The 12,149-nt window shown below is 32.6% G+C and overlaps 2 protein-coding genes across 2 annotated transcripts; both read right to left on the bottom strand.

The window, feature by feature from the left end:
- Positions 1-6,596: 6,596 nt before the first annotated feature.
- On the bottom strand, positions 6,597-12,112 carry LOC143071746 (uncharacterized). Its single transcript, XM_076246284.1, has 2 exons — positions 11,093-12,112; positions 6,597-7,291 (listed from the first exon to the last, which is right to left on the bottom strand). Exons 1-2 carry the CDS (start codon positions 11,529-11,531, stop codon positions 6,762-6,764), a joined length of 969 nt encoding a protein of 322 aa, XP_076102399.1. The 5' UTR covers positions 11,532-12,112; the 3' UTR covers positions 6,597-6,761.
- LOC143071751 (uncharacterized) lies at positions 7,265-8,428 on the bottom strand. The gene has a single exon (XM_076246298.1). It carries the CDS (start codon positions 8,296-8,298, stop codon positions 7,351-7,353), a length of 948 nt encoding a protein of 315 aa, XP_076102413.1. The 5' UTR covers positions 8,299-8,428; the 3' UTR covers positions 7,265-7,350.
- Positions 12,113-12,149: the final 37 nt, after the last annotated feature.

The raw sequence follows: 12,149 nt of genomic DNA on the forward strand, positions 1-12,149 counted from the left end.
GCAATGAGATACATGATTTTAATATTTTATTTATAATTTTAGACTCGCAACATCCAACTGTAAAATCAGCAAGATTTTTGAAACCAGATAACCACAATATAACAATAATAAATTTAGAAGAAAGTGATGTTGTGTATTAAGCGGCGTGAATTTATTAATCATCGTCACAAATCTTACCCAACAACAAGTTACTGTAACAGTTCCTTCTAAAGAACCAGTTTATTTCAACGTTCTGTCCATTTTACAACTTAGTATGCACAACGGCAACAAAAATGTATCTGCATTGTTCATACTAAAACAAGGACTCTGTCTTTACTACAAAATCACAGTTGATTACCTGACATTTGTTTTTCTATATCCGGAATTAAAATCTACTTTATTCAGAATCTTTAATTTCTAGATTTAACCGTACATGAAGATGCGCTTGTGTATAGTTATATTCTTTTTACTATTATCTTTTAGAAGAAAAAAAATCATCATAGTTTGACATTTAATTTTAAATGAAACAAAATGTTGTGTGAATAAAATGTTAAGCTTCTTTGAAAAAAACTATATATACGAACTCAAATTTTTATAATCACATATCTGAAATATGAATAAACCCGTATCAAAACAATTGAGTGTTGTAAAACGTATGGGAAAACAGGCTATATAGGTTAACAGCATACTGTTCATCCCTCCTTTGGACTTTTAACTATTGTCTAGTAATGTGGCACTACTTTAGAATATCTTTTAAAATGAAAAAAAAAAACAAACAGAAAAGAACTCTGAGTGCAGAATTATTTTGTTATTCATAAATCAATTTATTGTGTGCTAATTATGTTGGTTTTTTTTTAGATACTCTGTAAGGATTGTGGACGTTATTTGCGTACAGTGAATCAGATGGTTTTCTATGGACGTATTTTTTTTATTCAAAAGCTTGTATGTTTATTAAAACTAGAACACACCCGAGAAATTGCGGGCATTCAAAGCGTGGTTGAAAGTCTGTTCAGGGTTAAAGGTGATTTTTGTGTAAAAGATTTAATGAAAGGTTTAAAAAAGTGATAGGTACTTGAGGACAGGACAATTGTTTTTCTAACCCTCCTCATTTTTGTCCAAAGTTTCAACTTTTTATTTCCTGTTTTCTATTGAGAAAAGGTATCAAAAGTCATAGGTAATTGGGGATGGGACAATTGAGAATTGTTTTCTACCCGTTCTCATTTCTTTCCAAATTCCCAATGTGTTTGTTTTCTTTAATTTTAATAGGAACATACATTTAGTATATTATGAGCATTCATTACTATAAATAAAGTGTGCTTGCTTTTTACTGCCGATTCTCAGTTTACTAATCCTCGGAGGTCATTGATATATTATTTAGACCCTCTCTATTTAATAGATGACCCGATGAATTTTTGAGAAAAAGAAAATATGACTGGAGTATTTCAGAAAAGGTATCAAAAGTCATAGGTACTTTACGGGACAGGGCAATTGTTTTTCTAGTCCGGCTCCTCCTTTTTTTCCCCCAAAAAATCTATTTTTTTTCTATTAATTTCAATAATGATAGCGTTTATCTGTATATAACATTGGCGGATCCAGTGGGGCCCTGGGAGTGGGCATGACTGAAGTCCCCCCTTTAGGTCAGTCAGCGCCCCTCTATGAAAAGTTCTGGTTCTGCCACTGTGTTATGAACAATCTTTACTATAATTAAAGTACATTTGCTTTTTACAATATCAATTCTCAGTTTACTTAAATATCGATCCACGGCGGCATTGATAAATTATATAGACCCCCTCTATTTAACAAACTGTGACCGTCGTGGATAGTAAACTTCAAAATGATAGCAGATTGATAGAAATACACTTTTTCATGAATATATACAGAAAACGCAAACCGGAAATCTAATCTGGCTTAAAAATACGTCCAATGTCGGTGGAAAATATCCGGAAGCCTTTTTTTATCGTTTTTCTCCCAAAATAACCCAATCTGAATAATCATAAGAATGGATGACAAATGCGACTATACATGATACCTATAGGACACAGAGGCATGATGATTAATTTATTGTGGAAGGAAGAGAAGCGACACACAAAATGAGGTCTTCTCGTTTAATACATGTAGTATAGATGACATAGTCACCGTGCCGAACAAAATCAGAAATGTGTTTTTTTCTTTAATGCCAAGAATTATAGAGTAGACAATTTCAGAAAGATTTCTTATCATAGAAAGATTTTGTATAAATCCTATCAGTACCGCAGCTCTGACTACTGGGCTGATGATACTATCAAGAACTGACAGTCCACCAGCAGATGAACCGACCCAGTGCTTTAAAAATGAAAAAAAAACTCGCTATGCACTTCACGTGTCCGGATTGCATTTTAGTAATTCCCTAAACCAGGAACACTGAAAACCGAATATTTGAAAAGCAAGAATGTACAATAGCGGAAAATTTTGAATTGCTATATGACCAAAAAGAACTAAAAGAATAGCCAAGAAAGTAAATTAGGCGCTTTAAATTATGTGTACTGGCATATATACTATATTTTTATGCTTTTACATTTTCACCTGTTGATATACAGGGTTGGAGGTAATGTGTTTAGAAACCTCTTATGTCAGTACACCTTTCCTATATTGGCTAAGTAAATTATGCAGTTTTTACTTGTATAACTTTCAATTATGGCGGTATGTCAGCAAACCTTCACTGTGAACAACGCAAACTGATAAAAAATGAAGAAATCAAACGATTAAGAATTTTTTGTCGCCATAATATTTTTGAAAAGAGCAGACTTTTGTTGTCTTGTTTACTTGTCGACCTTTAAAAGCTTAGGTGTTCTCATCCTTGTTCCATGGTCTATTTGATGGATAATCATACCACTTCCCTTACTTCTAACATGTAATTTTAACATGTGCTAGATTAATCACGAAAGGAAAATATTTTTCAATCAATACCAATAATGCAGATGACATCTTAAAAAATGTTTACTTATATTATTAAATCTGCCGCTGTTCAAAACTCATAAATCCATGGACAAAAAACAAAATCGGGGTAACAATGACCACAAATTTGATTTAATCGTAGTAACCACAGGCCTGTTCTCATATTCCTGATTGCGACACCACCGATGGAGACAAAATATCAGAATTGTACTTGCCTTGAGCATCATGACCGGTGCCATTATTGGAGCCGGATCTGGTCATTCTTCGGCAGCACATACGATCACCCTAATCTTGATGGAGTTCGAGATACTCAATCTTTTGTTTGTTATTGAACTGTTTGTCTTTTCGTCATCTTTTGTCAGAGCTTTGTCATTTTCCAGTCGACTTGAATATTTAATGCCCCTTTGAGTATATCATGTCTCTTATTTAATTTGTTCTTAGTAAAAATTAATATCCACTAATTGAAAGAAAAAATATATGGTACTAGATTCTGTAATTGGAAGCGTTTGAAGCAATTAATTTGACAGATAAACCTTTAAACAAAACGTTTCAATAGAGTGGAAAGTATCTATTTCGAATAAAATCTAATGAATACCAAAGGACTTTCATTTGATAGCACCAGTGCCCTGGTTTCAGAATCAGTTAGACATTGGAAGAGCAACCAATGTTTTTACACTCTAACAAAAATTTCGTATATCAGCCAAGATAACAGTTTCAAGAAGAAATATTCTACAACTAGCTGCATTTCTTAAAGTTTAATTAATATAAAATAAAATAAATGTTTCTTATGGTTACAAAACATTTATAACATTTAACAAATATACAAAATAATTATAAGTATATTTACTTCATGTATGAGAATACAAAACTGAGTATAAATGTAAAACAATTAATTGTAGTTTTCTTTCATTCATTTGAAAACTATTTATGAAATATTCTTTCGTGATAGTTAAATATCAAATGGTAATATGTAAATGTACTATCATAATATTCATTTCTCTGTCCTGAGTGTTATTGTACTTATTTGTACTGTATTACCGTCATGCAATGTTTTCATTTAAGCGGTTTATTTGACATTGTCATAAAACTCGCTGTTTGACTAGCCACAAAACCAGGTTCAACCCGCCATTTTTTTTTAAAGTCCTGTACCTACTCAGGAATATGACAGTTGATATCTAATAGTTTGTTTCAATGTATTTTGCATTGTCGTTTGATTTGTGTTGCACAAGTTTTTCTGTTGTTTCGTTGTTTTCCTATTATAGTCAATGTGTTTCCCTCCGTTTAAGTTTACTAGAACACACCCGCGAAATCGCGGGGAAATAGAGCGTATGTAAACTGTAAAAAAAAAAATATACTGACTGGAGAATTTCAGGAGAGGTATCAAAATTCAAAGGTACTTAGGGACTGGGCACATTTTTTTGCCCTCCTCCTATTTTCCAAATACAGATTTTTATACCTTCTGTTTTTCTGTACTCTATGAACATGCATATATACTTTAATTAGACAATACAGAGAATTTCAGGAGAGGTATCAAAAGTCAAAGGTACTTATATATATATATATATATATAACTCGTCTAAACATCAACCCAACAATGTTAGATCTGTAAATTTGCTTTCGCAAATTTTTGGTTCTTCCCTCGCCGGGATTCGAACCCATGCTACTGTGATATCGTGACACCAAATCGCCTGCACTGCAGCCGTCCCGCTAGACCACACGACCACCTGGGCTCTCATAAAAGAGCTTTCGGTGGCCATATGTTACCTTTCCACGTCAGTTTTAATCTAGCGGCGTACTACAGTACATGATATATAAGGCATGAAGATGTTATTGTTACAGATCAGCTAAATTATCTATAGTAAATGATCCTACAAATTATTGTAAGATACAGTCACAGAAAATAATTATATTCATAAGTACGTCTGAGTCAGTGACAACCCTACAACAGATGTATCCATCGGATCGCCATCAATGATGGTGATACATGGCTGTGTACATAATGTATATACAACTCGTCTAAACATCAACCCAACAATGTTAGATCTGTAAATTTGCTTTCGCAAATTTTTGGTTCTTCCCTCGCCGGGATTCGAACCCATGCTACTGTGATATCGTGACACCAAATCGCCTGCACTGCAGCCGTCCCGCTAGACCACACGACCACCTGGGCTCTCATAAAAGAGCTTTCGGTGGCCATATGTTACCTTTCCACGTTAGTTTTAATCTAGCGGCGTACTACAGTACATGATATATAAGGCATGAAGATGTTATTGTTACAGATCAGCTAAATTATCTATAGTAAAGGATCCTACAAATTAATGTAATTAATATATATATATATACATCAGTGAACGCCATGAATAGTAAAGAGTCCCCTCCCCCCCAAGATAACCATTGGAATTTATAGTAAATTATAACAAATACAGTAATTCATAGTAAATGTATGTAAGTATATAGAAATATATCCGCAGTGACCGCCGTTAATAGTAAACCATAGGCGTATCCCAAGCGGGGCTTGGGGGGGGGGGGGCTGCCCCCCATTTCGTTGAAAAAAAATTGTTAATTAATTCAGAAGAAAATACCGTTTAAATAAAAACTTTTATTTAGGCTTAGCAGGTAGTCATAATCATATATATACATATGTCAAGAATATAATACAAATGAAATACAAAGTGATCATAGATTATAACTGACAAATAAACTGAATTAAAGAACTACTAAGTAGTATCTTCATAAATTTAAAGAATGAAGCATAACAAATTAAAAATTCTATGAAATACAAATGAAATATAAATTTCATACCCGCCTCGTACAAACATATTCCACCTTAAGGGAATGGGAGGGAGGGTTTTGAAAAAAGAACAAACGACGAAACACAATGTTCTTTAACAAATTGGCTACGCTGATAGAAGTTTCAACGACAAACTAAGACATATTTAAACATAAAAATTCTAAATTATTAAAAATGTTGACTACCTGTTTTCTGGTGTTTCTGAAAAGTGAAAATCCATAGTGAGTTCTACTTTTAAATTGAAATTTTTATCCAATATAAATTACTGTACTGCTTGACCAATAAAAAACGTGTTTAATTTAATTTAGAAAGCAGAGCAACTAAACCTTGACCAGATATGTGCTCACTGTTAAATGAAGTGAGACCAATTGTCCATTTACCAGTTCACTAAATTGTTTTTCTGATTCTTCATTAATTAATCATTTTTAATCAAAAATTTACAAATTAATTCAGAAGAAAATACCGTTTAAATAAAAACTTTTATTTAGGCTTAGCAGGTAGTCATAATCATATATATACATATGTCAAGAATATAATACAAATGAAATACAAAGTGATCATAGATTATAACTGACAAATAAACTGAATTAAAGAACTACTAAGTAGTATCTTCATAAATTTAAAGAATGAAGCATAACAAATTAAAAATTCTATGAAATACAAATGAAATATAAATTTCTTACCCGCCAAACCGAAGGTCCGCCAAAAAAATAACCAAATCACAGAAACTACAAATTGCAACTTTTATAATAATTCTAAAATAATAAGAGAGTGAGTCTACACCATCTTCTATAATCCAAGTCGAGGACTCGAACCTCGATCCCCCATCACAAGGACAGGTGTACTAACCCTTGTACTAACAAGGATGCATGATAGAGTCAACAGTGTAAACCTTCTAGAATAATAGAAAAAACAGGATCAAAAGTCTACTCTCTCTCGTGCGGAGATTAAGAGTAAACCTTCTCCTAAAATTAAGCTGCAATTTACCAGTAAATTTGAATTTTAAATTCTTAATCAAGTTTCAAACACAAATAAAATTCATTCTACCTTAAAGGATTTAAACATGTGCAAGAGTATTAGCTATAAAGCTAAAAACCTTATTAAGACCAGTGGTGGACAAATGTAATTTGTCAACTGTAAACAAAGTGTTAATTGGCTTTCTCACTCTACTATAAAAAGTCTTCTCACATTGCATGTATTTGACATCAGTTAGAGAGGAAGCCAACTGTTTTAGTACATTGTTAAAATTAATGACGAACAATTCAGACTGATTAAAATCACATGGTCTGGGTAATACAGAAGATAAAATAATAACACAATCTGGATTACAAATTCTCAATTCATGTATAATATCACGAATGTATTTTTCAAATAAATTAGCATTTATATTAAATACATCATTTGTACCAACATGTACAATTATATTATTAAAATGGTACCAGGTGAATACCCTGTTTTTTAATTTCCTTAAAAGCATTTCACAACTCAGGCCCCCAAAGGCATGAAGTTGCGTATTCCTCATCTCTGGAAGATACTTTAAAATTGAATCTGAAATAACTAAACTGGGTTTACCCCATGCCTTCAAACCTACAATATAATTTAAATTATTAACTAATAAAATTATAACACCAAATAAAAAACATATATCACAGTCGACACATCATTTTTGACGAGACTTGCATCTTATCATTTAAACCATATCTAAGATACAATTTATAGGCGTCACTCTTCCAATCCCCTTGTAATTGAATGAGTTCAGAAGATACACCACATTGGAATGCCCAAGTTGCACCTCCTCTTCTGAAGCTATGAGAAGAATATTGTGTTGGATCTAACCCAATTTTCTCCACAATGTTTTTCAAAAAATTCTGTAACATATTGTAGGACACTGGCTTAGTTTTTCTACCAGATAAAACAAGAAAAGCTGGGGAAGATGCTAAAGCAGGAAATTTTGCGCACATGGCCTTAAAAGCACTAAAAGCACACAACGGAGAGGATAAATTTTTAACAATTGGTATTTCTAAAACTCTCTCCCCAAATTCTATAGTCTTAGACCAACGAAACTGAACTAGTAAATAATCTTCAAAAACTGAAATATTTTCTCTATGCAAACATTTAGAGCTATCATCTACTGTCCCAACCAAATTGGATTTTCTACAAATCAAATAGAAAGCAAAAAGAAAAATGCACCAATAAGTGTAACTATTGATATCATCAAAATTTAATTCCTCCCTTATTTTTAATAAAATACTAGGTGTGATTGGAAGAGCTGCCCGAACTGTGTGAGGATTGCATCGTTTTAATCCCTTCATAAACAATCTAAAATAGAATGACTCAAAATGAATAAAAGGTAGATCAAAAAGTAGATGTAACACCTTAACTCCATTCAGATAATTTCTGATTGAGTCTACACTTTTGAATGATCTACTTAAAAATTGTGCAAACAAGCAAAGTGTATTTAACTCGCAAGGCAATGTCTTTAGATTATAAAAATGACAAAACAGGAAAAAGGCTTTCCACTGTATCTTTAAATTTTTTCTAGTTCCTGAAGCGTGTGCAGATTTCAAAGATTCTTGTGCTTGTGTTTTAAGCATGTGAAGATCTACAGATAAACTAAGTTCACCAATTGTGACAGAATCTGAAAAAATTTGAATCTACATTAACATGTTGAAAATTTCTACCTTCAATTGCTTCATAAAACTGCACAGAGTAACTATCTGACAAACTCCATCTGGACAACATATCTGGTAACCTATTCTCAATACCGTCTATATGAATAGCTCTTAATTCACATTCTTTAATTGCACAAATAAAACATATTTCTCTAAGACAAGCTTGTAAAAAACGACTCCTTGATTTCCCTTGATTGATAACTTGGACTGAAACCATATTGTCACACCGAATACATATCTTTCTGCCTCTCTGTCCCCACAATTTCAAACACACAATAACTGACAATAATTCCAAAGCATTTATATGTAAGCTTTGCTGTACAATGAAATCTGGAAACACACAGTGAAAAAACTGTCCATTCGAAACTCCTCCACAACCTACCAAACATGCATCTGAAGCCATATACTCGTCTGGTTCTGTCCACTCATGAAGATTTAACAGTGAAACACCATTATATATCTCCAAAAATTCTGACCACCAGAGAAGATCATGCTTCAATTCCACGGAAACCTCTAAAATACAATCCTCATTTTTAAACTCCCTAAGAAAATTTAAAATTCTTGATATAAAAATACGACCTGGTCGAACACAACTAGCAATAAAATTCAGTTTTCCTATTAAGGACTGTACTTCTTTTAAAGATGCTGTGTCTTTGTTTAACCAAAATGAAACTAAGTCGAAAATCTCCAATAATCTATCAGGAGTGACTTCCATAGTCATTTTCTCCGTATCAAACCAGACACCTAAAAAACTCATTCTGTAAGAAGGACTACTAGCTTTCTCTACAGATTCTTCCAAACCACAGCTATCTAAAACCCATTTCAATTTTGTATATGAAATATCTGCTTTTTCACTAATTTCAGCACCAGCAAAATCATCTAAATAATTTATCAAAGATATATCATGCTTTTTGGCTATAAATCTGACAGCATTAGTCACTGACTGACAAATAAAAGCACTAGATTTTAAACCCATAGGTAAAACTCTATCCACAAAAAAATGACCCTTCCAGGTAAAACCAATTAAATTATAATCTTTTGGATCTACTGGAATTTGTCTATACGCTCTGCGCAAGTCCCTTTTAAAAATTTTACAGAATTTCCCTTTTTCTTTAATAATTTCAATAAAATTATCCACATTAAGATAATGTAGTTCTATATGTTTACCTAAATAAACATTTTTATCAATTCCATCATTGACAGATTTACCCTTCGGAAAACTCAAATCCATGATAACTCTCCTTTCTTCCGAGTTTGCTTTTGGCACAGAATTCAAAGGAGATATTACCAAAAGATCATTAAATGGGTTTGATGCAAACGGACCTAGTACAGCACCATAGCCTACCTCCTTTTTAATATATTTATCAATCTCTTTGGCAAAATTTCTTGCCCCAGTATGATTTTTGACAATTTTACTGTTTCCAAATTCTTCAAATTTTCTATCAAAACCTAAAGGCCAACCAAATTCTAACATATCACAGATTTTTTGATCGTTATAATCAAATAATTCTTGTCTCCAAAACTTAATACATAATTTAGAATAAACTGGAACTTTAAATAAATCAAAATTATATCCTGGAACGCCAATGAAGGAATTGTGCAAATTCAAAAGAAAATTTTGTTCTGGTAAAATAACTTCAAAAACTGCAATACACAATTTACAATGATCTTTCTTATGTAAACATGCGTTTAGTAGTCAGGCTTTTTTATTTGGGCAATTGTCTGAACACTCCGGGTGTGTTCTTTGGATATGTTCTTTTTGCCAACATGAAGCACATATGTGATGCACGGTTCTAGTTATACCTCTAATAACTGTAGTGTGAGTTGAGTTGCTGTGCTCACATTTATTGCGTTGATACTTAACACAAAACCAAATTTGCTCTTTACCATTCTGGTTTTTGGACACTGATCTAAAATTGGCTTGCCTCACGTCTTTTGGCAAACTTTGTCCACTTAACATAACATTTTCCAAAATCTGTGAGTCATCAGACCATGTTTTTCTACCTAATTCAATTAATCTTAACCAAGCGGCGTAAAATTCTAAAACCGATGCCCAGTTATAAATGGAGCTAAAGTATGCGATTTTCTGTAATAATTTTAAACGTCCTTCTTTTTCCAATTTATTTTTGCAGAAATTATTTATAATTTCAAGTTCACCTGCAACAAGCATTTTAAAATTCAATTGCTTAAACTCCAAATCCTTACTCACATACTCATATTGTAAAAAATTATGTGGAAAAGACTGTGGATTTATAACTTTATCTGCAGATTTTATTTTAAGTCCTGACTTTAACTTTTTACTCTTTTTCCTTGATGATAATTTCGCTGACAATTCATAATCAGATGAATCCTCAGAGCTGGGAATTTGAACTTGTTTCAGATTCAGACTCGGTACTACTGTTCCCTCTCAATACAGATTCAGGCAACTGTACTACCTTCTGATCATGAGATTTAGAATCCAAATGTTTTTTCTTATGTTGAGTAGTTTTAGAAATAGAACCCTTAGCTAAATTCATCTTTTTTAATTGCTGCAATAACTCTTGTTCATTTGTTACTTTTTCGCTTTTAACTTTCACGTTTTTCTCTTTTGAAGTTTCAGCGAGATCGGACTTTCCACTAAATTTAGTGTCAAAATCCAAACCTAACCTCTTCAATTCATCATTAACCTCTTTATTTAATTTATCATTAGCTCTTAAATTTGTTAAAGTGATCTCACCCTTTGATTTCTTTGATTTCTTTTTGGGCTTTTCTTCTGATTTTGACAGCCCATCCACTTCCGCCTCCAATTCTTTGATACGTTGGTTGAGCTGCTCCCTCTTGAGTCTTTGTTTCTTTTCTTCTAATAGCTTGACTCTTAATTCCAGCTCTTCATCGGACTCCCGAGGTTTCAACTCTTCACTCTCTTTGCTATTTTTCTTGAGGGGCGTGGTGAAGATCAATGCTGCGGCTTCATTCATCTTGTTATTCTCATCATCTGACATAAGATCAAGCATGTCATCTTCCTCTGCATGCAGTTCTAATTCATCCCGATCTGAGTTGTTATCGGCCATTTTCTGAAATACATACTCATAAGCCATGTCATCTATACCAGAAGTTCCAAAATTATTAAATTTTTTATAGTCTATTATCGCCACTTTTCTCTTAGGACGATCCATAACTAACGAAAATATTAAATACAAGTAACAAAAGCTGTACAATTCTCAACGACGACGACAAGCGTTGATAAAAATTGAACAAACGACGAAATGCTCAAGTTGAATAAATACTATATATAATTCTCCTTACATAAACGATGATTCTTTCTGAAGAAATGAACAAACGACGAAAAGCTCAAATCAAATCAAGAATAACTTTTTGAAAAAAGAACAAACGACGAAACACAATGTTCTTTAACAAATTGGCTACGCTGATAGAAGTTTCAACGACAAACTAAGACATATTTAAACATAAAAATTCTAAATTATTAAAAATGTTGACTACCTGTTTTCTGGTGTTTCTGAAAAGTGAAAATCAATAGTGAGTTCTACTTTTAAATTGAAATTTTTATCCAATATAAATTACTGTACTGCTTGACCAATAAAAAACGTGTTTAATTTAATTTAGAAAGCAGAGCAACTAAACCTTGACCAGATATGTGCTCACTGTTAAATGAAGTGAGACCAATTGTCCATTTACCAGTTCACTAAATTGTTTTTCTGATTCTTCATTAATTAATCATTTTTAATCAAAAATTTACAGATTATATGGGGAAGCATGAGAGTAACGCCCGCCCC

Source organism: Mytilus galloprovincialis, chromosome 1 (assembly GCF_965363235.1).
Source record: "Mytilus galloprovincialis chromosome 1, xbMytGall1.hap1.1, whole genome shotgun sequence".
NCBI classification, from domain to species: domain Eukaryota; kingdom Metazoa; phylum Mollusca; class Bivalvia; order Mytilida; family Mytilidae; genus Mytilus; species Mytilus galloprovincialis.

Bases quoted from the DNA above. Each gene is read 5' to 3' on its own strand.
- LOC143071746 (XM_076246284.1), bottom strand. From the start codon at position 11,531: ATGGATCGTCCTAAGAGAAAAGTGGCGATAATAGACTATAAAAAATTT. The intron at 7,292-11,092 runs GTGAGATCACTT...ATTATATTGTAG, and splicing joins GAAATCAAAGAAATCAAAGG to GTTTGAAGGCATGGGGTAAA.
- LOC143071751 (XM_076246298.1), bottom strand. From the start codon at position 8,298: ATGCTTAAAACACAAGCACAAGAATCTTTGAAATCTGCACACGCTTCA.